At 48.3% G+C, this 27,175-nt stretch overlaps 2 protein-coding genes across 3 annotated transcripts in view; one reads left to right on the plus strand and one right to left on the minus strand.

Annotated features, from left to right (window-relative positions):
- The window catches only part of rnf43 (ring finger protein 43), a 67,420-nt gene extending 50,884 nt beyond the window's left edge, over nucleotides 1-16,536 (plus strand). The window contains exons 3-9 of the mRNA XM_084449687.1: nucleotides 11,210-11,284; nucleotides 11,421-11,555; nucleotides 12,092-12,193; nucleotides 12,320-12,484; nucleotides 12,762-12,864; nucleotides 12,946-14,472; nucleotides 14,619-16,536. Coding sequence (XP_084305813.1) covers nucleotides 11,210-11,284; nucleotides 11,421-11,555; nucleotides 12,092-12,193; nucleotides 12,320-12,484; nucleotides 12,762-12,864; nucleotides 12,946-14,472; nucleotides 14,619-14,644 — 2,133 coding nt within the window. The 3' untranslated portion in view covers nucleotides 14,645-16,536. The remainder of the gene's footprint in view (nucleotides 1-11,209; nucleotides 11,285-11,420; nucleotides 11,556-12,091; nucleotides 12,194-12,319; nucleotides 12,485-12,761; nucleotides 12,865-12,945; nucleotides 14,473-14,618) is intronic.
- A 1,086-nt stretch (nucleotides 16,537-17,622) lies between these two features.
- hpda (4-hydroxyphenylpyruvate dioxygenase a) lies at nucleotides 17,623-25,383 on the minus strand. 2 transcript variants are annotated; one of them, XM_084449688.1, is made up of 14 exons: nucleotides 25,318-25,383; nucleotides 24,928-24,954; nucleotides 24,714-24,776; nucleotides 23,630-23,734; nucleotides 22,776-22,818; nucleotides 22,594-22,676; nucleotides 20,998-21,087; nucleotides 20,553-20,659; nucleotides 20,234-20,311; nucleotides 19,823-19,985; nucleotides 19,620-19,691; nucleotides 19,322-19,444; nucleotides 19,088-19,204; nucleotides 17,623-18,371 (listed from the first exon to the last, which is right to left on the minus strand). In XM_084449688.1, the coding sequence occupies exons 1-14, from the start codon at nucleotides 25,318-25,320 to the stop codon at nucleotides 18,258-18,260; spliced, it is 1,188 nt and encodes a 395-aa protein (XP_084305814.1). In that variant the 5' UTR covers nucleotides 25,321-25,383; the 3' UTR covers nucleotides 17,623-18,257. The 2 variants fall into 2 exon arrangements, with proteins under 2 accessions (XP_084305814.1, XP_084305815.1); XM_084449689.1 differs by having other exon boundaries at nucleotides 23,630-23,749; nucleotides 25,318-25,343.
- Nucleotides 25,384-27,175: the final 1,792 nt, after the last annotated feature.

The raw sequence follows: 27,175 nt of genomic DNA on the forward strand, positions 1-27,175 counted from the left end.
CACACGCCACCTTTCACACACGCCACCTTTCACCATTGTGCAGGCGGAACAACGGGAGGTAGACTTGGGGATTCCCTGCTAGGCGGGAAAGTGCATTCCTCCCTTTGTTGCCACGCACACTCACTCCAAAACAAGTGGCGCGGTATGCGTTCCGCAGGCGTGCGCTTCCCGGACGTCTTTTAAAGTCGCTCAAAGGAAAAAGACGGAAGGCAAACATGTCTCCTGTTTTCCCCGTTTAATCTGGCTATTCAAGCGCGCAGGTGGGATGTAGAGAGAGGCGATAGAAATCTGAGCACGGCCGGTGGACTTTTCTCCGTGAGGTGCAGAGGGGGGTAGGGTTCGGGGCAGGTGATGGTTGATTGGGGGGGCGGCAGGCTTAGTGAGGTGGGCGGGGGGGGGGGCTGTGTCGACCTCTGGAGCAGACGGCTGGCCGTCTGGACTGTCTGGGTGGCTTAACACAGTGTTAAGGGGAGGCAGGTGCACGGGCGTTCAGGCTTTATTGATGGCTCCTACTTGAGTAAGGGTCAGATGAGGGTCAGTCAGCAGATGACCAGAAGCATGTGAGCTAGCCGTAGGCTCCGTGGTGGTCCGCACCTCCAACCACCCCCCCCACTCCCCCCCCCCACCGCTGTGATCTCCTGACCCAGAGGTGCTGCGGGTCACAGCTAAACAGATGTCACCTTGACGGTCAGCATTGCTGTCATTCACCACAGCCTGCAGCGCAGAGGCCAAGACCCGAGCCAACGATCAACGATCAGTCCTGCAGAAGGGGCCCGGAGTGATGACGGGGCGCACTTGAGAACCTTGTTTAGACAAGACGTAGAAGAGCAGAACATACTACATACTTTAACGTGGGCTTTATTGCTTGTGTAAGTTTCTGTTACATGTTTGTATATAATAGCAGTCCAGATGCTCTGGTTTTAGTTTAGCTGAAACATCTTCCCCTCAAGTGGTGCGTGCTTGCGTGCCTGTGTGTGTGTGTGCGTGCGCGTGCATGTGTGTGTGTGTGTGTGTGCGCATACGTGTGGGTGAGGAGGGCCGGCTGCTTCTGACGTGTGTGTGCTCCCTGGACTGTGTACTGTATGTCTCTCAGAGAGACTGCTGCTCTCTCTGCCTCTGATGAACAGCAACATGCTTCGGAATGCTGACTGATTAGAAGCTCTGGGTTTTTGATGTTTTCATTTTAGGAACGGTGCCGTGCACTCTCTCTCTCTCTCTCTCTCTCTCTCTCTCTCTCTCTCTTTTGTCTCACACTCTCGCGTGTGTATCTTTCTCAGAAACACACTCCCTCTCTTTCCATTCTGATCTTTTATGACCTGTCAGTAGGTTTATTATTTATGTTCACCACAGCCCCCCTTTTTGGCAGCTTTTAATTGTCACGCATTAATAATGTTTCCTCCCCAGGCATCTCTCTCTCTCTCTCTCCCTCTCTCTCTCTCCCTCTCTCTCTCACTCACACAGTCTTGCTCTCTCTCTCAGTCTGTCTCTCAGAGGTGTACACATAACTCTCCCGGTCTCTGTCGGGGCACATTCACAGCAGAACCCCCCAGGTCGCCTGCTCACTCATGTCTTCCTCTCTTTATTGGGATCCCGTCCCGCGCCCAACGCCGCTGGTGCCTCTGGTAAATATAGACTCGGAGGTGCTGAAGCAGCAAATCAAAACTCTCCCTCAGATCTCCGCACATTAAGCTTAGAGAAGGTTTTTTGATCGGCTGCTGTCTCTCCTTTTGGCTACAGATGAGTGGCAGCTTTCCCCTCTCTCTCCCTCTCACAGACACGCCATAACCCCCCCCCCCCCCCCCCCCCCCTCCGAAATAAGACATGGCATATGTCCTGGCTCTGCTTTGATACCACATGAGAGGCGAGCTGAGATCTCTTGGCGCACATAGACTTTTCTCCCTTTTTTGAGCATTATTATTGTTGTAGTAATTATGGTGGCAGAATAGCGAAGGGTTCTGTCGGTCGGCAGTCAGATTTGGGTTTGTTGACAGCGCGACCACACGGCTTTTATGCAAACAGTGAGACGTGTACTAAGCCACCGAGCGGGAGGCTACGGCTCAAAATAGAAGCAGTTGGAATATCGGTTGTGGGTGTGTGTTGTTCTGCTTGTGTGTGTGTGTGTGTTTGCTTGTGTGTGCGTGCGTGTGTGAACATTTATGCCTCTGTGGTTTTTTTATCTGTTCCCCGGCACGGCTCCTCGAACTTGAAGGGGCTGCTCCTGGAGTTTTGGAGACTTGAAGGGGCTGCTCCTGGTATTTTGGAATGCAAAGTGTTTGCGTCTCAGGGCGTTCATATTAGTGAGGCGCATCTCTCACTTGTCACTTCAAAGGGAGCGGGTGGGGGTCAGAGTTTCGTCAGCCTGTCGTCAACGCTCACAGGAGAAGAGCTGAGAAAAATGTTGCTCTAAATATAGGGTGCTGTGCCGAGCTCACACACACACACACACACACACACACACACACACACACACACACACAACTGAGAGCTGAGATTATGCCATTAAATAGATGTTAAATTGTAGTCATTGAGATACCTCAGTCCAAACCAGTTGAGACCATTGGAGAAGACACCTGACACCTCTGTCTGGCTGTGGTAGGCCGCGCGGCCACGCTGCTTGGCTGTGGTGGGTCTGGGGAGTGAGGAAGCAGGCTGGCAGGGGAGCAGCAGGGTTCGGGTTAGGCTGGTGGGTGAAGAAGCAGGCTGGCAGGGGGAGCAGCAGGGTTCGGGTTCGGCTGGGTTGGTTCATAGCCTAACACATGGAATGGTGTCACCCTTGTTTGATACCCAGTTAGGTTTCATTACAAAACCAGAGAGGATCCCCCTTCTGTCAACATTCCTATAGGATATTATATTATATCGTTCTCATCTGTGTTCACACTTATAGCACAGACCTGGGTCAAAATACTATCAATCGTGTTCAATTACTCAGCTGTATTTCATTGTTTTTGTCTGGCACAATAGACTCCTGGGCCCAAAAATGCAAACTCCACCAACCTGGCACTTAAGTAATTGAAAAGACTTCAAACAATATTTGGACCCAGCTCTGTTACAGTACAGAGCTGTTGATCTTCCAGCAGAGGCCTGGATTCTGTTTTTGTCCACTCATAAGGTCATACTGTATGCGCTGTGTACTGTATGTAACAGTCTGACTGCGCCAGAGATATATGATTTGACTGAGTGCCCCAGAAGAAAGAGGCTTGTATTGTGAAGTCAGCTATTACTGCCGTATTAGTCCTTTGATCTGCTCTGCTCTGCTGGGGTGGCTTATGAAAATCCCTGGGTGGATCAGGCCTGGTCTTGTCCTTAGTGGAGGGGGGTGTGGTGGGGGGGGCTCCAGGGATACAGCGCAGTACCTGTGGAGGGATCAGAAGGGGGTGGGGGGGTGAGGGGGCAAGTGGGGCCTGGGCACAGGTCCATAGAACACACCATAGCACTCCCCATCAGGACCAGCATCAGTAGTGCTGGACTGTCAACCCCGCCCCCCCCTCCGGGTTGGCTTAGAGGACTTAAAATAGCCCCTGTTTTATTACAGAGCGCGTTCACATAACTGGTCACTTAGATTCGTTTTTGATCTTGGTTTGACCTGAAGACCTATGAATGTCTCTCTGATCCCCCGCCTTGGTCTCTCTCCTCCAGGTGTATTTATGGTCAGGCCTGTTGTTGAGGACAGTCTCGCTGAAACAGGAACCCTTGATCCATTTGATCGTGGCTGACCACATCAAACATCTAGTCATGAAAGTGGGCTGCTGGCCGGGGTTCCCGGAGAGCTCTGAGCCTCTCGGGAGAGAACAGCAAAGTAGGACATCTGAAGCTGTTGTCTGTCACCGTGGGTCCGCCCCAGGGAGCTGGGAGTAAGCTCTGTGCTCGGAGACCGACTCTCGAAGAGGGGGAGTTTCACTCCTACGCTCCTCTGCCAGTGACCTCGCTCTGAGGAGGATGATACTGTGGAAGGTGGATCATGGCCTCCGTCCTGGTCTGGGTCTGCGTTAGAGCCAGGAGCCCGCCGGCCCACGCTCACCTCCCTGAGCACAGCACAGACCGGGGGTGTCGACGGGAAACTCATTCAATTTGCCACTTTGATTCGATTCCCTCTCCCTCAGTCCCTCTCTCCCCCCTCCCCCTCTCCTTTTCCCTCGGTCTCTCTCTCTCTCTCTCCCTCCACCTCTCTCCTTTTCCTCCCTCCCTCCCTCCCTCCCTCCCTCCCTCCCTCCCTCCCTCCAGTCCTCCGTCCGTGTGTGGGGCACTGTGCTGGGCCGTCGGCCCTCCTTAAGAAGTGCATTAGAATGTTGTTTTTATATCACAGCAAGTGGAGGCATGTGGAGCCTCTTTTGAACTGCTCTGTGCAAACAGATGGAGGTTTTTACGCTGCCTTTATGAGATTAAGTGAAACATTCCCATAAAAAAGACATTTCCCTGTTCCCCTGGGCTCTTTTCTCTCTCTCTCTCTCTCTCTCTCTCTCTCTCTTTCTCTCTCTCTGTTTCCCTCTCTCTCTCTCTCTCTCTCTCTCTCTCTCTCTCTCTCTCAGCTTGCCTCAGGCCTGGGCAGAGGCCCCGTGCTGAAAGTACTGTGGAAAGTAGACAACAGTGTGTCACAAACAAATATTTCCCCAGGCAAACAAACAATCAGCATCTCCCAGAGATTTAGAGCAAACAAACTCTGTGTTTAAATCCGTACAGGTGGAGCGAGTCTGTCGTTCTCCCTCCTCCGTGAAACAGAAAGCTTTCTGGTTCCGCACAGCTCCTGGCTACAGTTTATTGCCAAGGACACAGTCTCAGGCTCTTATTATGAGTTAGGTGTGGAGATTCACTATCCCTTTCTGACATGTGGGAGGCAATTGAACTCTGCTAGCTGATGTCTTGTTTGAGGTGTGGCTTTGAGGATGAATACCACAGCTGTGTACGCCATATCAGCAGTAAGATACTTAAAGCTTTCTAGTAGTGGTGGCGCTACTCACTAGGGCCTCACAGATTTTTACAGCCTTTCAGGTTCTCACTCCTCCATGTTTGCCTCATATAGCAAGTGCGCGTGTGTGTGCGCGCGTGAGTATGTGTATGCGTGTGTGTGTGTGTTTGCTCTGTAGAAAGAAAGACACGGCTCACAGCACAGCCTGTTCCAAGAGTGAATTCCTGGCGGCTTACAAGAGCTGTTGAATGAAATGGAGGGCTCAGGACAGGAACGGAGAGAGAGAGAGGGAAGGAGGGAGGGAGGGAGGGAGGGAGGATGAGGGTGGTGGAGGAGCGAAGGGGGGGCTGCTCCAGGACTGTAGGAGGGGTGGCAGGCTCTCACTAACAGGTCTGATTAAATAACAGGATGCACTAGGAAAACAGGAACATTATCTGCCTCTTGAAAGGGCAGGAAAGGTCCCCTAATTGGCTTCCCCCCGTTCTCAGCACTGCCGGCTGATTGGTAGGGGAGAGTAGCAAGGTCCCTGTTAGGCGGCACTGTCTGACGAAAAACTAAGTTTTTCTCTCTCTCTCTCTCTCTCTCTCTTTCTCTCTCTCTCTCTGTCTCTCTCTTTCTCTCTCTCTCTCTCTCTCTCTCTCTCTCTCTCTCTTTCTCTCTCTCTCTCTCTCTCTCTTTCTCTCTCTCTCTCTCTCTCTCTCTCTCTCTCGCTCGTTCTCTCCCCTCTCCCTCCATCCGGACGAAAAAAACAGTTTATGCTCATCAGCTGTATAGGAATGTAACAGCATACTGACACTCTGGTAAATGAGCCATTTTAAAGCCTGAATACTTGAAATTAGATTTGTTTTTCTCCCTCAACTCTTGGCTCCTGTCGCAGACCTCTTGATTGAGTGTGATACAAATAATAAACGGGTTACAGGCCCTCTATGGGGATGAGTCGTGGTATTTTTCCCGACCGAGGTTTTAAGGCTCTTGGGCAGCGTGAGAAAGGTGAGAGAGTGTCCTCACGATCAGAGAGGCGGAGGGGGGCGATGAGGAGAGAGAGTGTCCTCATGATCAGAGAGGCGGAGGGGGCGATGAGGAGAGAGAGTGTCCTCATGATCAGAGAGGCGGAGGGGCGATGAGGAGAGAGAGTGTTTGTGTTCCAGATCTGAACGGCCGAGTCAACGGAACATGCTGGCTCGCTCTGCCCCTCCGTAACTCTCCCATGCCTGCCCCTGTGGAGAGATACGCTATGGTTCTGAACACTACAGTTGGGTGTGTTGAGGTCTAGAGGTGTGTGTGTGTGTTGTCGGGGGGTGTGTGTGGGTGGGGGGAGCGGGCTGGTGGTGGGGGTTTGTGGGGGGCGGGGGGGGGGGGTGCAGGGGGGTGAGGCCTGGCTTCTTGACTCCATCATCGCCAGCAGCAGCAAGTTTATCTGCCCCTCGGCACTGCCAGCACCTTTGATGTTCGTATCTGGGATGTGTTTAACAGGTGATTGTGTATCAGTTGACGATGGCGCTTCTCTGTCACCTTGTGCTTCGGATATCAACTTCGTCACAGCCGCCCAGCAGAGAGAGAGAGAGAGGGGAGGGAGAGAGAGGGAGAGAGAAAGAGAGGGAGAGGGAGCGAGAGGGCTCTACTGAAACACTCTCATTGACCTCAGGGTGGGAACACTAACCTCCCCCCTAGCTCTCTACTGTACCTGCTGCTTCTATTCATAACTTTTTTCCAATGTGTGTCTCCTCCCCCGGGGAGTGTGTGGCCAGGTTTATGGGAGTGTGTTTGTCGGGGGGGGAGGGGTGGGGGGAGTCTGTGATTCAGGCCCCTCCCCCTTTGGCTAGGTACTCCTGAGAGCGTAGACTGAAGCGTACCTGCCCTGACACGCCACCCCCCCTCCTCTCTCTCCCTCAGCCCCACATCAAAGCAGCTCTGTGAGTAATGGATCCCCGGCGGGCCCACACCCTTTCCTCCTCCATCCTACACAGCTACAACACAGCCAGCAGCAAGCGCACGGCTCACTCTGTTACACACACACACGCGCGCGCACACGTCATCTGCAAACAGCCTTATATTTTTGTCGCCTTTACAAGAAACTGCGAAGTCCGGTAAATTCGGCAAGGCTAACTCAGACGCCGCTCTCGTGAGATTGTTTCGTGGCCTCGAAGACTTTCTCGCCCATAAACGTTCAGGACCACACGGTCGAAATGCGTCGGGACGGAGGCCGCACGCCTATTTAACCTCAACGTGCCCATTCTGCCTAACCACCACCTGCACCTGTTTCCAATGCCGTTAGGCCCCTCCGGACGGTTCTGATTTAGCTGTGCGGTGTGTCACAGTCATTCAGTAATGGTTCCAGTGTGCTGGGATAGCAGGGGAAATGACAGAGCAGAGCGAGAGGCTTCCACCCTGCTTCAGACCTGTAGGGCCCAGAGCGCCGGACCCTGTCATTACCCATTTTAACGCTTTCAGCGGCAGAGCCAGGCTCTCCTCTCTCTGCTCTCTCTCTTTCTCTCTTCTCTCTCTTCTCTCATCTCTCTCATTTCCTGACTAACACACATGTTCTATACACACACGCACACCCAGACACATGCATACTCAAATGCACAGACATACTCCCTAACTCCCGTTCTCTCACACACATACAGTAGATTAAAATAAACCTGTTCTATATGGCTTGTCTATCCAACAGTATGACTGACTGTTGCTAAAAAAAAAAAGCCCTAATTTTCCTCAAGCCCTCAGTTATCTTGCCCAAAACCTATTACTGTCGGATGTATTTCATGTTTTCATGTGATATTAATAGCACTGTGGTTATTTCAAGAAGATTTAAATGAAACAGCAGGGGGGGTATTTCCAAATACAGAGGTCCCTACTGTGACCACTAAGGCTCATACAGATTGAAGCCAATCCTATAAGCTTTGCTCTCAAGGCTGTTTGAGGTCTTCTGTAGTCACTACTGGATGTTTTCTGCAGTGGTACAGAGTGTGCCAGAGGTCTACATGTCATTGTCCTCTGCACATGGCCTCAGATGAAGGAAATACTCCACGGGATGAAATCTGATTGGCTTTAGCCTGCCGTAAATGCCATCAATGGCGAACGTTGAGACAATTCACAAAGTCGAGTGACCATAGGACAGCAGAGAGACACAGAGACAGAGACAGGGATTGACTTTATACAGTGTCACACTGGTCGAGGTATATTAGGCTTTCCCTCTCTCTCTCTCTCTCTCTGTCTCTGTCTCTGTCTCTGTCTCTGTCTCTGTCTCTGTCTCTGTCTGTCTGTCTCTCTCTCTCTCTCTCTCTCTCTCTCTCTCCCTGTACCTGCTGCCCTAATAGTTGAGTTGACTCCTCTCACTGTCAGGTAAACAAGTGTGCATCAGTCAATCAGTCAGTAGGTATTTTGGATGGGTTTGCTTGTTACTGTTGGTTAGTCACAGTTCATTAAGTCTGCTCACAGGGATACCAGTTCTGTGTCTCTGTTAATTTTGTGTGTGTGTGTGTGTGTGTGTTTACCTTCTTCCCCCTCTCTATCTCTCTGATCCTCCGCGCCCTCAGGTGTGTGTGCGTGTGTGCATGTGTGAGTGTGTGTGTGAGTGTGCATGTGTGTGGGTGTGTATGTGTCTGCATACAGGCACACCTGTATGTGTTTCTGCCACGATCCCTGGGGTTGACGGAAGCCCTGCGGGGACATCCAGAGCGGAGCGGCCGCCCTGCTGCCAGGTGCCATCTGCTGCCTCTATCAGTGAGAATCTATTGAAATGATTTCACTCACTGACACGGAACACAGCGAAAGGTCACCAGTATTAGTAGATTCTACAGCTCGCCATCAAACAAAAGGCTTTGATCTACACTCAGTACCCTGTGGGAGTTTCATACAGTAGTGTCAGGGCAGTGGGTGTTGTTTGGTCTGTTTTATTGATAAAGCTTTTATTTTGAAAGGCTAACCAATCTCAGGGTGGCACTGTCATGTAGAGGGCTGTGTGCATGGCGGCCCAAATGGCAGATCTTATCTACTGATCCAATGTGTCCTATCATGTTGTATCTCTACTACAGCGAGATGTGTTTGCTAACCACAGAGCTGTATATCAGTTCAGACCATATCAAAGCAGGAATGTTGCAACATTTCACTTTGGCTCTTATTTTTATTGCCTTGCTTGACTCTGAATTTAGTTTTCAACCGGTAAAGGGACTGGGAAGAGCTAAATATATCTCATTAATCATGAGCAGGAAGTCTCTCGGGGCCATTCCCAGGTCTGTGGGTTTGTAGAAACCTTCAGGATTAGACTGTATTTGGCCAACATAATGACATAATAGACCCACAGTAGCCAGCTCAGAAATATATTCATGATATATTCCTGAAATGGCTGCTGTGGTTCTTTAGTGGGAACTCTAGCAGCTCTGTGGTTGAGGCTATATAAAATACTCTGTGTGTGTGTGTGTGTGTGTGTGTGTGTGTGTGTGTGTGTGTGTGTGTGTGGGTGTGTGCGCGCGCGCACATGCATACAGTACCACAAGTACAGTTTATCCTGCATTTATTACCACGATTAGAGGATATGTGCTCCTCACGCTGAGCAGGGAACTTTTGAACCCCAGGTAAAGCAAATTCCCACATGTTGAAGCTCCTTTTTCGGAGTCAGGCCACGCCCCTCTGAGTTACGTGTGGTACAACGACATGTCTGATGAAACCAGGAGGCGGTCGACTTGCCAGGGTTGGGAACGAGATCAAAGGGACGTGTTCGTTTTTCATCTGACGCCATTCTGACCAAACGACACCATGACCTTTGAACTCCAGCATCTGATTTTAGTGATTAGAGATTGCTAGGCAAACACTTTGTTGCACATGTACAGTATACACACACACATACACACACATGTGCATGCGCACACACACACACACACACACACACGTGCATGCGCACACACACACACACACATTGTATACGATACCCTGCTTATAGTTTACTATACATTTTCAGGAAATGGGAAGGAGAAGTGGTCCTCTGACAGTTTTTGTATACAGTCAAAGGAAATGAGTGTGTTTCTAGTCATGTATTAACTTTCCTTTTTTTGTTGTGTTAAAGTGTTAAAAAGTGATCTGAGTTCAATGGTTCCGTTGCTGCAAGGGGTTTTCTCATTAACTTGTGATGAATGGATCCACTGAGTGAAGGCTTGACCTGAATTTGTTTGTGATTGCATGTATAGATATGCGCGCGCGCGTGTGTGTGCATGCACCTCTGGTGTGTGTGTGTGTGTGTGTGTGCGCGTGCGTGTGTGTGTGTGTGTGTGTTTCCACCTTGGTACAGTCTCACGTTAACCTGAGAGGCGTTGTTCAGTGTTTGTGATTGGTTGTTCAGTATGCTACCCCTCTTCATTAACACATTGGCAGCGAGTCCCACAGGAATGCTTGCCTCCAGAGAGCATGTGTTGAGACATCAATGAACAGGCATCTATTTATTTTCTTACCCGTTAGTGAGGTTTTAGCGACGCTTTGAAAGCACCTCTTTGCTTTTGTCGAGCATACCCCCTGCACGCCAATTACACAAACAACTCTCTTAGAGCCAGTGCAAACATGACACTTTGACAGGACAGGGCCCAGAGGACGTCAATAGACAGAGAAAACTGTCTGAAGGTTTGTCAGTTCATCTGTGCTTTGGTTCGTGAACTCCTGCATTCCCCGGTCCCAGCTACCCTGCCATGTTTGTTTTGGTGTGAAACTGGAGATGGCGCAGGAGGGCCCGATGTTACCGCTACCCCTCTCTGTCTGCCCTCCTTCTCACTTTCTCTCCTTCTCCTCCCCTCCATCGTCTCGCTGGCCCCGCCCCCCTACGGCCGACAGTTACACAGGGCCGGCACCTGCAACTTCTCTTGTGTCACGTACCCCCCCCACCACACACACACACACACACACACACACACACACACACACACACACACACTTACATACAGGATACACACCCTCCTACAGATTCTGTCTTGTCTGATCTGAACTGTTATGGATTGTAGTGTGTTTGCGCGTTGGCACGGTCAGTAACGTCGTCCGCAATTGAGTGTCTAGAATGTGGTGGTTTTTGTAAGGCAGGTCTGTACTTTGGTCACGGCGTTGAGACTGCGAGTGGGGCAGGACTGCCATCTAGTGATCACTGCAATGAAACATAATAGCAGCGTCTGCTTAAAACACAGGGCTATGCTTTCCGTTAAACATATTAGCACTGTCCGCTCAAAGCGCAAGGCTATGCTCTCCGTCGCTCGCTGTGTGTGTCCGAATGTGTCACGTTGACCGGTGCGGCGCCGCTGACCGTGGTCTCTCCCGTGGTGTCTCCCGCAGGCTCGGCTGGCGCTGGAGAGAGGAGCCCAGGCCATCATCTTCGACGTGTCCGACGATGCCAACGCCGCCCTCGAGGTGAGGAGGGGGAGAGCCCCGACGACACGGGACTCAAACGCCAAAATGCACGACACGCTTTGCTGGGAGCGTTCTCTCACGGTTGTGTGTCTTCCCTTTTTTCTCCCTTACGTCACACACACACTCTCACACGCAGTTGTACGAGACGGACTCGCTCTCCCACCCTGTGGTACTGGTGGAGGCTGAGAACGCCGAGGAGCTGATGGGTCTGGTCAACAAGAACGAGGAGGCCATGGTCCGCATCGAGATCATGATGGAGCCACCCAAATGGGTAGGAGCACCCGGACACGCCCGGGGGAACGTCCTTATGATCACTTGATCACCAGAATAACAGTTTAGTTCTTTTAAATAGAGTAATAAGAATCAAATTTTAAGCATGTACGCAACTCCCACCAGCCCCCTACCCCTGACCCCCTGTGGCAGCGCCATGACTGTGTTCATGTGACTTTGGGCCCCTCGCCCTCCTGTCGAGGGCTCTCTGGGAGCCATGGCAACAGGGCTCCGGTGACGGGCGTGTCCCCTGCAGAGGGGGAGTGGCCGGCCGCACGGCGCTCTACCGAGAGCAGACTGTTGACTCTGGGTAGAGAGGCGGCTTTAGTTCCAGGCGTTCTGTAAACACGGGCCTTTTATTGTCCAGAGGTGTTGTTACTTACCTGGCCTGCGGTGGTTGGCTGACCTCCCTTATCAAGGGGACCGATGGCGCCAAGGCAGCGTGGGCTAGGGTGCATGAGATGAGAAAATAACAGCTTTCTCCCTCCCTCCCTCCCTCCCTCTCTCTCTCTTTCTCCTCTCTCTCTCCCTCTCCAGCCCCATTATGATGTGGGCATCCTGCTCACCATAGTTCTGGCTGTCCTGACCATCGTACTGATCTTTGCCTTCCGGTACAAGTGCAAGTCCAACAGGACCTGGGTGAGTGAACATCCCGACTCCAGGTGTGCTCCGGGCACCCGTGCGTATCTGAAAGCGTCTTCCGTTTCTGCCGTCTTTGACCTCGACCCCCACCCCCCCCCTTCCCTCCCTCTCTGCGTGTCGCAGGACTCGGTCCACCAGCAGACCATGCGAGCCATCAGTCGCCTGGAGACCAGGACGTACAGCTCCCATTGCTCCGGGTCACAGCGCCACCGTGGCTGGGGGTCCGCCAGCAGCTCCAACTCCAGCCCTGTGTGTGCCATCTGTCTGGAGGAGTTCCTGGAGGGACAGGTGAGGGAGGGAGGGAGTAAGTGAGTGAGTGAGTGAGTGAGTGAGTGAGTGAGTGAGTGAGTGAGTGAGTGAGTGACATACCGTGGAGAGTGACATACCGTGGAGAGTGACATACCGTGGAGAGTGACATACCGTGGAGAGTGATATACCGTGGAGAGTTACATACCGTGGAGAGTGACATAGACAGTGACATAGACAGTGACATAGAGAGAGGCAGACAAAGTGATCGTTTCCTTGAATGAGTGCTTCTCCCAGTTAAGAGCTTGTTTGTGTCCAGGACCTGAGGATCATCTCCTGTGCTCATGAGTTCCATAAGGAGTGTGTGGACCCCTGGCTGCTGCAGCATCGCACCTGCCCCCTCTGCATGCACAACATCATGGGTAAGGACTAAAAGTGTGAGTGTGAGTATGTGTGTGTGCGCGTGTGTGTGTGTGGATTCTTACCGTTGCCGTCACTCACAGGGGCGGAGCTGGCGTCTCGTCAGACCCAGAGGAGCAGACTGCAGCAGTCGGCCGAGCACAGCCAGGGCTTCCTGCATCCGCACTCCTACGCCTTCCCCCAGCACGCTGTGCCCTTCTCCATGAGGCCCCACTACCCCCGCGGCCCCTCGGGACCCTACCCCTCCCTGGGCCACTACAGCGGCGCCCCGCCCCTGGACCCCCAGGCCCTCCGCTTCCTCCCCAGCCGCCCGCTGGGCTCCGGCTGCGGGTACCACCTCCCCTCAGAGGTCCCCGGGAGGCCGCACAGGAGCGGCGGCGGCTGCAGGACGGGTCACTACGTCCCGCGGCGCTCCTGCCACGGCTACCGCTCGGCCTGCCCCGCCCAGCGCAGCGCCTCCAGCTCCCGGCTGCACCACCCGCCCGCCACCGCCGCCCCCCAGGCCCGCGCTGCCGCCATCGCCGCCACCGCCGCCGCCTCCGGGGGCGGGGCCTCGCGCGGCCGGCAGGACGAGGGCAGCTGCTCGGGCGGGAGCTACCGCACGGAGCGCAGCGGCTACCTGGCTGACGGGCCGGCCAGCGACTCCAGCTCCGGTCCCTGCCACGGCTCGTCCAGCGACTCGGTGCTCAACTGCACGGACGTCTCCCTGCAGGGCGTCTACGGCAGCTGGTCCACTTTCCGCAGCTCGCTGAGCAGCGACTACGACCCGTTCGTGTACTACGGGCCCGGGCCCGGTCCCGGTCCGGGCAGGACGCCACGCAGGAACAGCCTGGAGGCCGGGCCGCGGCCTCGCTCCCTGGACTCGGTGGTGAACAGGGGCGGCTGCCCAGAGGAGCAGCCGCAGACGGTGTTCAGCCACGTCCACTACCACCGCCACAGACACCACCACTACGAGGACGGGGAGCACGGCCAGGGCCCGGGCAGGGGCTCCGACGAGGAGCAGGGGGCCACGGCCGCTGGCCCAGTCCCAGCCCAGGACAAGGACTCCCCCCAGTGCCCCCTCAAGCACAGCCCCTGCCACTGTCCCCGGGCAGACCCCACAGACAGACCCAGCCCCGGGACCGAGGGCCAGGACCGTGAGCCCTGCCCCCCCTCGGGCGCCGCTGTCCTGGCGCCCCCGGCCGCCGCACAGCCCCCTCCCCCTCCCCCCTGCTGCCACCAGGCCCGCGGACACGCCCACAGGAGGAGCGGCCGGCTGGGCGGCTGCGTGATGGACGGCCCCTCTGTCCGCTTCCACCAGAACCTGCAGGACGACTGCAGCATCCACATCCACTACGGCCAGGGCCCGGGCTACTGCTGCCCGCCGCCGGAGCTGCCCCCCGCCCTGCTGCCCGTGCCCCTCATCCTGGACTCCGGGGGCATGGAGGACTGGCCCTGCTGTGGCGGGGCCCACGTGGTCTGGCAGAAGCGGGTGCAGCAGGCCCACTCAGAGCCCCAGCTGCTGGGGCCCGGGGCCCGCATGGACAGGCCCCCCTGCAGGCTCCACCACAGCCCCGCGGCAGAGCACGGCATGGACGTTTGTTTATACTGCCAAACATTACACAATCAGGGTGGGTGTCCCGGTCCTCTACACACGTAAACACTTTTGTCTCTTAATCGGAAGATATTCCCCACGGGCGTGTTACTGTATGTTGCTCTCTCTGTGTGATTCTGTGAGGGTCTGGGAGATGAGTCAAGCTGTTGTCTCTATCCACAGGATCAGAGGAGGAGTCTGGTGTGTGAGGACTCTGTGCATCCCCAACGTCACGCTGCTAACACAGGAGCCGGAATGGACAAACAAGTCTTCCAAATAATTCCACATTGCACCTGCTTTTCAGACTACATTTCCCAGCCACCCACAGTGCTCCAGGCTTAGCTGTCAGTCAAACAGTGATCAAAGTCAGGTTATGCATTGACTGTTTAAAAAGTGTGTTTCCACCATGAAAGAAATCAAAAGATAAGCACAAGTATGGACTGCAAAATGCCCCAAGTCTGTGTTGAACTACATTATGTCAATGTATTTGCTTTGGAGGCTGGTCTCACTACATGATTGCATGCTTAAATACAGACTAGGGATGCACCGATCTATCGGCCGTACACCGGTATCTGCCGATATTAGCCTTGTTGACTGTCATCGACCTATCAGCAAATAAGATGACATTCACCAATGGCAGTGGGCGATGTTTAGAAGAAGGTTATATTAAAGGTTGTTTCATAAATGTATGTGATTGAATCTGTGCTCATTCAAAGATAGCGTGACGAAGGACTGAAATACTTTAAAACAGTTCGGTTATTGCTTTATAATCTAGATGTCTTTGTTTCCCTGGCACAGAAGTGGTAATAAATAACAAAAAAGACAATAAACACACAAAAGAAAACATTGATGTAGGCATTGGCCAAATTTGAAAAAAATGTTATTTTAAACATCGTATCGGCCCAGAATTTCACAATCGGTGCATCCCTAATAGAGACTGGGAGATGCAGGTGAAGCAAATTTTACATTGCAAAGGGGAAATTGTGTTTTATTGTGTTTTGTTGTAGATTACAGGAAGAACTCAATACCGACATGATATTGCAAGTCCCCATGCTCCTTAGTGACCACTAGAATGATCACGCTTGAGTGTTAGTGTTAGTCCTCATTCACCGCTCGGGCTTCCATTCCACCCAGGCTCTCCCATCAGACCAACACAAGCATTAGTGGTCCGCTGATTCGTTTTCTTAATTTACAAGAGTGGATGATTGATAGAAAACTCAACTCAGAGGTACTGGTAATCCTTACTTTTGTCTTTCGTTAACAATAAGCTGGCAAATCATTGTAAGCCTTGTTCGCTTTCCAGTCTACCTCAAATCATGTTCTTAAAGTTCCTTTGGAATGGGTTTGATAAAGGTACTATTGTAGCTGCTGGAGCTGTCCGTTACCATGGAGCTTCAGAGAGGAGACGAGGCTTCTCATTGGACAAGCAGTCTCAATAGAGAAATGGTCTCTGCCTCGGTCCCCCCAGACAGTGAGCATACAGATAGGTCACTAAGGCTAGCATGGGCCTTGTGTTGGTTAATTCAATAATGGCAGCTGTTTGTGTGTTTCAGTTCATTTATTAGTCTGTAATTTTGTCTTCATTGTTAAAAGAACCAGATTGACTGAAATGTGTTATCACTACAAGCTATTTTTGTTATTTTTGTTTTGCTCTCGTCATTTCTCGTAGTGCCAGTGGTTAACTGTTATGTTTGACCTGAGTGCTGTGGTCTGGGGGCAGAATAGGAGGGGCCTCCCAGACCAGCACACAGATTGAGATGAGCCTCTGCTCAAGAAGGACATTCACCATGTACTCTGCTCTTCACCCCCCCCCCCCCCCACCCCCCAGAGCTAGACAACCCCATCACACGTCCCCCAACAAGGATGTACTCTCTACTTGTCTTCCAGCATAGAAAGCTCACCCAGGGTGCTTTTGAACATTGTAGCCACAGAATATACATGATTTATAATGTAATAACTGGAGAAAAGCCATGCTAATCTGACTTGGGGAACATAGTGGTACAAGCATTGACCAAATCTGTGGCCTTAGAGTACTGTGTAGTGAAAGCCTGGTGCGCTCAGTCAAGCACTTTCCCTGAATTTCTTACTTAAAGGGGCAGACCCTGGGATAAAACATCTCAGGAGATAAAAACACTGGAAGAATGAAAATATTTCTATAGGCTGAGTACAAGAAGCCTACGTGGAAATCTCAGTCAGGATAGATGTGCATTGTTAGACCCCCTGTAAAATGTACTTGAATACATATTGAGGTTCAGTGAAAATGTGAAAGGGGACTGTTCTCCTCAGCAGTCAGACTGTTGAGAAGGTCAGAAACAGCCAACGCAGCCCTTCTCAGCTACAGAGCAGGCAGCACTTAAAACAACCTCCAAATGGGATTTGGCTAAACATGTAAAATAATATACCCTGAACTGTCAAATCCTTATCATTGGATGACTTTGTTCTGAATTGAAATCAGCTTTGCTTCATCATTAGTGCCTTATTGATTCACTTCTGATTAGCAATGGGATCTCAGTCTATTTAAGTATTGGTTCTAAGCATACGGCCCAATACTTAAAACTTGCAATTTTACCCAAAAGAAACAAAGTTCTGGATGTAATCCATTTTCCATGTGTCTCATAATAATCCCCCTGTATCTAATCTCCCTATATCTAAATTCAATTTACTATTTTCAGTAGATTAAAAAAAAGAGTTAAGATACACATGGAAATTGTTGACAATCATGCAGCAAATGTACAACATTTTTTAATTACAGCCCCCATAGCAATACCTCATTTCTAATGCATCTTACCATCTCAGGCTAATACATGCAAATGGTTTGTTTGTCAGTTATTGATTTGATTGTAGACCAGTCCCCAAAACTAAAATGAAAATTATTGATTCACAACCAGCACTTTGGCTTTAAAACATTTTAACGATAAAAACTCACAGCAAAGAATCAAAGCACAAGAAAGAACACAAACTACCAGTACAAGGAAATAACACATCAATAAAACGTCACTGAGTGCTCAGGGCGATTTTAAAGTTTTTAGGGTCTTCTTATGTTTGTACTTTTGTTTTGTCTTTGAAAGCATAATGAGCTGAAACTGCCTTTTTCTAATAGAGCACAATCCCACTAGAAATTCTATAAGGGATCTGTCAGTATATTTTGGATACTTTGTGTACAAAAAGAGAAAGACAAAAACAGAAATGAAATAAAGTGTTGTATTTTATATATAATAGAACATTTCAATATGGTGATATTTCACTAATATATTTATTTACTAATATATTTATCCATTTTTGTCCAGGTCTGAAAAACAGTAAATGGTTTCTGTATAGAATGTATCTATATGAAATTCAGCAGTGCCATCACAGATGTATCAACCTGGCTTCATTCCAATTATATGCAAATAAATTATTTTGAAATAAAATCTCTGGTGCTGAATTAAATGACTATTTTCTTCCTCATTAGAATGCACGTGTTTCATATTTAACTGTATTTATCATCATTACAATAATAATAATACTGTTGATCCCGAATCTTACTGATTTGTAAGGTTTTAGAGATTGCCCTATAACAGTGTTCAATATCTTGACTGACACATTTACCAAAACATATTCTATGGAGAAGAGAGTGAACATAGCTTTATTGATTGAGCCATATAGTTATGCTGTGGAATCAAATGACTGTATATAACAGTATACAGTACTGTATCTCAATTCACTAGGCATACTGTATTATCATGTATAGGACAAGTGTGCCTTGAATATATGCCATGATGGTTGATTATGGGTTTGGCTGTATAGAATGACTGTGTCCTGTGAGGGAGTCTGGCTGGCAGGTCAGTTAAAGGTCTTGGGCTGTCCCTCTGATGTCATCACAGTGAGGTTGCCTCTGGCGTCTTGGTCCTTCTCAATGGCTTCGAACAGAGATTTGAAGTTTCCTGCCCCGAAGCCCTTGGTAAAGCACAGACAAAACACTCAAGGATAAGTCTTTCTTATTCAATATCATTTGTAATGGCTCCAGGGATCTACTTATTTACAGCGTTTAGTGGATAAACATCTTTGATGTTAGATTACTGAGAGCAGATGAATTCTCTCCCAAGGTGTTTTGTTCAAACACCAGCTTGACTCAACCGGAAAATTGCTCTTATGAGCTACATTAATCATGTAAATATTTTCACAGATAATCAAAAAGATCAAGTGTTGGGGATGTCTCCCAGAGTTCCTTTGGTGTGGTTCAGCTAAGTTTCCCTGTTTCAGGGGTCCCATCCTCATCTGTAGGGTGAGTGAAATGCCAGAGCATGACAAAGGGAGCCTGTTCCGACAGGTAGTGGGGGCCCCGTTTAAAGATGAAATGCCACAGGGTGCAACTCAACCCCACAAGCTCCCCCTGCTACAGAGCACTAGCTCTTTAATCTGCATCTGTGATAGATTTACTGGGCCTTTACAACTCTGGTGTCTCACTGGGTGGGAGCTGTAAACAGGTGTTAGGGGCTGTGTTGTGTTGGCTGTTTTATGGCGTTACAAGGGTCTGTGGTGGCTGGAGACTGGGGCTGAAAGTGCTATTGGCCAGGGCAGGAGCGTTACGGCTTAGAGAGCTGGAAGTTGCTTGTATCTGAATGGGCATTCGGGAGGTCTCATCCTCGACGGCACGTTTCTTCTCTACTCACAAAGTGGTTGTACCGCTGAATGACCTCCATGAAGAGGGTTGGTCTGTCCTGCATAGGTTTGGTGAAGATTTGGAGCAGGTATCCCTTGTCATCAAAGTCCACCAGGATTTTCAGCTCCTTCACACAGAGAGCACAGAAAGCAGGAGATAAGAGTCATACTGACCCAAAGATCAAGAATGATAAACTCTCAGTTCAAGCGCTCGGCCATAATGACACACTGCTGTCTGTCGTTACCTGTAGCAGGTTGATGTCCTCCTTCACCTTGATCTTAGCCATCATGAGATTCTCCCGCAGGCTGTCATAGTACACGTCAGGGACGTGGAGGAACTCCATGCCTCGGGCACGGAGGTTCACTATCTGGTTTAGAGCAAACAAAAAAAACAGGATCTAAAACCAGTCCCAACTTGCTGAGAATTAGAGACCATACTAAGATATGAAGTGGGTGGTTATAGCTAATGTCTTTCAGTAAGATTATATTGACACACTTGTAATCCTACTGTATGTCTCGAATCACGAACGATGTCTGACTTACAGCCTGGATGATATTTGATGTGTTTAGGGCAATGTGCTGAACCCCAGGCCCCCCGTTGTAGTCCACATATTCCTGTGGAAATGCGAGGCACAACTGAGTTAGGATACTCAAAAACATGAAGCCTACAAAGCAGCAGGAAATGTGAAACAGACATCATCATGTAGACAGTGGAGCCCCAGAGGGGCGGGGGTCAAGGGTCAGACCTGGATCTGTGACCTCTTCTTCCCGGGTGCAGGTTCGTTGATGGGCATCTTGATGGTTTCCTCATAGTTCGTGACCACGATGGACCTCAGGGAACTGTACTGTGTGTGGATCTGCTTATCATCTATCGACCAGAACCGGTGGAACAGCAAACAGTTCTGATACCTGGACAAGACACTAAGGGTTATGATTCACCGAACTATATGGATGCATTTTGGGCTGAGCTGGGCTCTGATACCCATTTCATGGTGAGGCCTGGAAGCTGATTTAGAACCTATAATAATGTTCCGTGTTGGGCTGCTACGGTAGCTACATTCCTGCAGTAGTGCAGTGTTGTTTACTTGTCCTTTTGTCCATGTCTAGCTGCCAGGTGTGTACGTGCCACCAGCTGTGTACGAAAGTACAACATTTACCAATCTGAAACTGGCACCATTTTATCATCTGGCTGGTTTCCCACAATGTGATCGATGAAATTCAGACCTGCTGGCAGCCTTGTGTAGGGGGAGAGAAAATAGAGAGGGAGAGGAACACTTTGTGAGCAGGTCCATTTGGAATGAGAAAGGTGGGAAATGTAGTTTATATAGGCTATTATACATAATATTATGTTTGATATACTGTACAGTAATTTATACTGTTTAAGTATAAAGTTGCATTCAGATATCCTAAGTCTACTGTGTGTGTAGAGGTAAGCTATGGAGAGGGATGGGAGGTATGTTAATAGCCTACACTTACAATTTGGGCAGCATGCTGTCCTTGAAGAGGGGCTCTTTGTATCCGGGCAGAAACAAGCCTTTGTAGGGTTCCAGGTACTCAACCAAAGTGTGTGTTGTGTCTCCGTACTGGGAGCAGATGAGTGAGACAAGAATTATTCATCATACTGTAACAAACAGGGGGTAGGAACGTTCTGAGCGGGATTCGAACTCCGGTCTCCCGCTCCTAAGTGGCCACATTACCAACAACGCCAAGGGGATCAGCCATCTTGGCGTTGTTGGTAACTTTTCTGCTTGAGCAGAGGGAGACCGGAGTTCGAATCCCACTCAGGACCTTCCTACCCCCTGTTTGTTACAGTATGATGAATAATCTCAGGGCTGTCCTAACCTCTGTTTGTTATATTGTAATACTTAGTCAGTTGACCATGTCTGTCACACTTGTGGAGTGTTAGCATGTTCTGACTTACCGTCTGAACTACGGCGTACTTGACTTTGCCGTAGCTGTCCGTCTCCACCCATGGCTCCTTGACAACAGTAGCCCCTCTCTGTGTAGCTTTCTGTGAATGGAACCAGATTCAGTTCAGTATAGTAGAAGCACTTGGTCACCTTACCAGGCGCCAAACCTGGCCAAAAGCCATAGAATAGACTGCCATCATGTGGTAGATAGTAGAAATGCAACATTTCTTCTGGAGATGCAGATATCATCAATATGCCCTGAATATCCCATACCCCCACATTTCATTTAATTGCATTTCATTTCAAACCTTTATTTATACTCATGAAGCACTGAGGTTTCCCTCATTTCCCTCATTTACATTCTCATCTCACCCTTTTTGTTCACTTGTGTCAACAGGTCTCCCAGTTTTACCCTAGACTTTTGGACCTAATTTGGATTTACACACTCTATTTAACCTAGAATCAGGACCGGTTTAATCTGGGCTATCTACCTTCAGTGTGTCCTCAGAGGCCCTTTCCATAAGACCAATGTATCTGACAACCACCTTTACCGCTGCAGGGGTAGATACTCACACATAGACATGTGAGTGTGCTCACATACACACACACACACACACACACACACACACACACACACACACACACACACACACACACACACACATAGTGTATATACTGGCCTGGATACCAAAGCTAGTGCCTGAAGGCAATTAACATTGTTCCTATGTGGGGAGCTGAGAGATGATATGCATGGCCACTCACTTGCAGCTGAGAGGTGACAGGTTTAGGTGGCAAAGCTTTCACTTCTTTCTCAAAGCTTTCACTTCAGTTATTTTTGGCAACACCTAGGGTAATTGCAGGTGTGCTTTGGACTGGATTTGATTTGATTTGACAAATCTTAACATGGGAAGGTTACAGAGACACAGGGTTTGGACTGGCAGAAAGCTCTCGATGTAACCAATGCAGTAATACCAAACATGTCCTGCTCACTCACAGAGCCAAAACAATGCTTAAAGTGAAGCCATCTCCCCATGTTGGGGTGCTAGAGACACAGGGTTTGGACTGGGGTGTGCGGGGGGAGAGCCTGGAGTTCACCGAAACGCCCCTGCCAACTCTGACCCAAGGGGAGCGCCACAGGTATTATTGTTTTGAATATAAACATTCCCTGAAATGGTCAATAGCAACGTAAGCATGCTAATAGAGGCTAATGCCGCCACCAGAGCAAAGCATAAATTCCAACTATCCTCTCTAGCGGACCAACCACTGCTAAAATGCACTCTACAGTAACTGTGCACCTGCTTGTTTTTTGTGTTTTTTTTTTTTTTTTGCTGGGAAGGTCGTGCAGACACCAGGCTCTTAGAACTCTCAAAAGTGCAAATGGAAAGGCTTTCATGAATTGGGGGTAGGCTGAATCATTATTGTGTTGACTCAATTGCCCACAGATAGCACAAAAACTGGTATTTTATTTAAATACTGTATGTAAATGTTTGACATTGCCACTTTAAGTTACAGTAGGATAGCACTGTTACCCAAAATACACAATGGTTTAAATGTATCATATGAAATGATGCAAGTCAGTAGGTGTGTTACACACTATTCTTATTTACCTTGATTAAGAAGTCACAGTCCTCCACTTGAAAAGCAATGTCTTTCACCCCATCCCCATGCTTCACCAAGTGCTCCCCCATTTCTGAGGAAAAACAAAACTGTTGTAAAACTCACATTGTGTTCTTTCCTGTTGTCATACACTGTATTTTGTATATGGTTTGCATTTTAGAGCACACTATACCTTTATTTCCTGGATTCAGGGCAGATTCAAATGCAAATATTATCTATGTAGGAGTGGGAACAACCAAAGCTGGTCAATGCTTCATGTGATGTGAAAATCATGTGAAAATCAATGGAGTCTAGTTGGCTCATCCAATAATTATGCTCTTGTATTACTAGTACTCATGACGTTAAGAGAGAACGGGACACCCTCCAGTACTGTAGGTGGATTTAATCCCAAATTATCATTTTTTTGAGGCCCTGGAGCTCTGGGGGTCAGACTTTGAGCTCTACAAGCATGCTTAATAATACTGGAGTGCTTCCCATTCTTTCTTAAAGCTGCAGTATGTATTGGTATATTGTTGCAGTATGTACATGTATTGCTAAATCAAGAGGGATTAGTGATTGAGCTCCTCAGTGAAAACTGTCTTTGTAGACTGCTGTTTGGCTCTGCTAAAGTAATTATAATAATGATTATCATTTGGTGTTGGGTAAACACCAAATAGTGTGGTGATTTTGATTGTAAAAAATCTAAATCAAATCAGCAACATGGGGCATTCTTCTATGTCCTTATGGGCACCCAAACCCACAAACCGGGAAATTGAAGCAGACTTAATTCAATTTGGCGGACAAAATGCTCATCGCTATCTTATAGCTATCACATAGCAGACGTACTGTATACATACTGCAGCTTTAAGATACTGGACATATTTTGTGGACTAGCACCCCATAACAATTTAAGAGACAAGAATCTGATTCTGAAAACAATCTTTTGGATACAGCGTGAAGGGCCTACTCATGAGATACCGTGCAAGCATTAGTAGTTCTGCAGACGCACCTGGTACATTACAAGTCAGTGTATTGGAAAGTGCATACCTTATCTTGTCTGATGACATGGGACACCACCTCCCTGCTCCCTGTCTCCAGACCCTTGTAGGCCATAGCCTCAAAGCCCATCTTATCACAGTAAAACACAGCCGCCTAGAGATAGAAAATCTACACAGTTAAAGATGTCCTTCAGTTGAATTGGTTAAACTCACTCCACTCACTGTTCCCTGTGACAGTGGTGTCGGATATACAGTTGGGCTCAGCTCAACCAGCTGGGGTCGCTGTGGTGTGTGGAGTGAGTTTAGGGGGGTGAGTGTAACCGAGTTGAATTGGTTAAACTCACTCCTCAATATAAATATCGCCAACCCACGCCATTGAATCGCTAGCTTTTCGGTGGCGTAGCTGGCTAAAGTGATATTTATGAGAAGTGATCATGTGTGTTCATACTGTAAATTAGGGAACGCGAGATGGAGCCCAGCATGGGCAAGTGAGGGTGGAGGCGACACTGACGAGCGATGCCATAGGGTCTGTGAAACGTGGAAAGATGTGACTGTAATAACTGTGTGATTGCTCAATTCTTGTAGATTGTGAGTAGGTTGACCCATGTGATTTCAGAGAATGGTTGAATGAACTGTTGATTGTCTTTGAAGTTCTTATGTTTACTCAGTAAACACCAGCATGTTGCCCGTATGGATCTTCATAGATTATATCATCCTCTCATACAATATTCATTAACATTTGTAACAACTGCATTTATAAGCACTATATGGTTAAGAAATGCTTATTCGGATTATAGACATAACATTTTGTGCTTTTGAGCAAAACAGTTTTCCAATTACAAAGAGGCCAGTGTCAATACTGTAGTCCAGTGGTTAGAGCATCTGACCAGTGACCAAAAGGTCACTTGACAATCATTGCCTACTGTTGTGCCCTTGAGCAAGGTATTTAACCCCAATACTAGCTCAAAACATTGCAAGAATCTCCTAAATGACCTGTAATGAACTGTAATACATCAGCACAATGCATCGACCTGACTCTCAGGACAGCAAAGGTTCATCCTGGACATTTACAGTACTAAGAGGCAGTAGAGATATTTTCAACTTCAGGAAAGCATACAAGTTTGAAGACTCACCTGTTTGGCATTGCCCACCCAGAAGGTCACATGATGAAACTTGATAAACCTCCCCCTCTCGGGCTAAGGAAAGAGAGTGACAAAGAAAATTAAATCCAATAGTTTGTTTCAATAGTGAGATCACTCTTACTGCTTGAGTTTTCAGTTGGTTGAAAACAAACAGTATAACAACATATCCCCTCCTCTGTTTTTACTTGAATACAGGGTAATTTACCTTCTCTCCTTTATCTGTGTAGGTAGTCTGTAAAAAATATATGAAAATGAATCCTCTTTGGAATATGTAGAAGATATGTCCTGCTATTTCAAAATTTGAAAATCAATTCAAATAAGTAAGATGTGAAACATTCATATAAAGTTATCCCTTCCACTCTCTACAGCAGTGCAATGACACGGTGATACAGTAGATAACCACGGTAAATTGAAAAGCAACTGTCCATTATGTTACCTCAGATTAATAATTGTGGGTAAATTAAATGAGGGTTTGATAAATTATATATTGTCAAATTAGAAAATGTGAATCGGATCAGTTATCAGATCCATTACCAGCTATAACCCTGTCCAATCTCTGAACTAGCATCACGGCAGCTCACGGCTTCACACTTACCATGCTGCTGCTATGGATGGATGGATACTGATCACTAGAAGGGAGGACCTATAGCATTCACAAGCCCACAAGCTCACAAATATGTACTGGCCTGAGGACTCATGGTGATTGGTCTTTGGGATCAACACCCCCCTGTTCGCCTCATCTGCCTCCACCTCAGCACTGGGACCAGTGTTTGTCAGGTGTTGTCATGTAAACTGTGTAATACCGATCTCCCTCTAGTGTACCACTGCCCTTAAATGATACTATGTTTCTGTGGGTAGTTGACAGTTTAGCCATAAGGGACAGACACATTAGACACCTTTGTTAAGTTCAAGGTAAATTATTTACTGTTTACACATACTGACTCTGCTCAAATGGTATTCATATGTGAGGTTCTCTCACCAGTCCCTCTGGACATGGCCCACACACACTTGGCAGGTGGAGATAGTCATGTGAGCTCTGAGAATGGTCCCTTTAAGACAATGAAAAAGACATTCATGTGGGCTCTAAGAATGGTCCCTTTAAGATGATGAAAAAGCCATATCTCATTGAACACAAATTCACCTGGGGTGAGTTCAATCTGAAAACGGTGTGCACCGTTTTGCTACGGTTTCCAGGTTGAATGACAGATTTCCTCAAAACGATGTGCAACAGGCTTTGAAGTAGGTTTTCTCTGATTTGGTGGATGTGTCAGAGGTGTCACCCAAACAGCAGGCTGATCATAAACCCTGCTGTATCTTCTCAGCTGCCATAGGTAGGCTACAACGATTGCCTAACACATGTTCAAATACACCACCGTTCCAAGAGACGTCTGAACTCACTGTTGAGAGTAAATTCTTTTTTCCCCCCCTAGATGGAGTTGTATTATTATCTTCCGTAACGAGTGATTGAGTGAACCAGAAAATACTTCTGAACTTTCTGGTCAATATCCCCTAAAGAATTCCCCAGAAATACCCCCGGACGTTTTTTTCTTTCATTCTTTACTGCTGTAGGCTACAGTGAATGGTTAATGAGGCAGTTCACACATTGCTATTCTTGTCTATTGTTTGCATTTTCAATTTCTCTTCACTTTTTCCCCCACTTCCACTGTATTTCCACTTCCACTTTTACAGCTTCATTGTAAAACAGGTTAGGCATAGGCTATTGCCCGTCTAGCCTATAGGTATTTAACATACCTAACATAACAAAACAACACCAAACAATGTAGCCTGTAAGTAATGAGTTAATGCCAGACGTTCAGTCAACCAACACAGGTAGGAATGTTTCCTTTCACTATATGGGCTGTGTTGTTCTGACTAGTAACAATGACAAAGTAGGTTTAAAAACATGCATGCTGTAGTAGGCTACATACGGTGAGACAAATGGGTATTTTTGATTTGTGAAGTTAAAATGGTTAAAGGTCGCATATGCTTTTAGCTGTAGACTGTTGACTGGTATGGGAGAGTATTTGAGGTCAGGTAAGGCTAGAGGCAGGCCGCAGACCCAAAATAGCATAGGCCCTAGTACAGCCGCCTGCTGTGCAGTATACACACGATCTGTTTGCATCATGGAGGAATTACAGTCAGGTTTGCATGTGTGAAAGAAACACATCTTAATCATGCGCTGGTTTAAATAAGATTTACTTTTGAAATATAATTTGTTGGTTATACATTCATTTTCATTAGAAATCTAGGAAAGTGGCCTGCAGTTGATGTAACAGTATGGAGGACATTTCTCATTATTGATTATGGGCAAATACAGTTTGAATATATTGTAAACCTAAATCGAAAATTCAATGAACTGAATTGCATCACGGTCACTTTAAACAAGCCCCACCAGGCGCCGTAGCATGTGACCGCTGTGCCGCGCTGTGATTTTCTATTGGCCCCAAACTAAT

The sequence above is a fragment of the Borostomias antarcticus genome, assembly GCF_949987555.1.
Source record: "Borostomias antarcticus genome assembly, chromosome: 15".
NCBI classification, from domain to species: Eukaryota; Metazoa; Chordata; class Actinopteri; order Stomiiformes; family Stomiidae; genus Borostomias; species Borostomias antarcticus.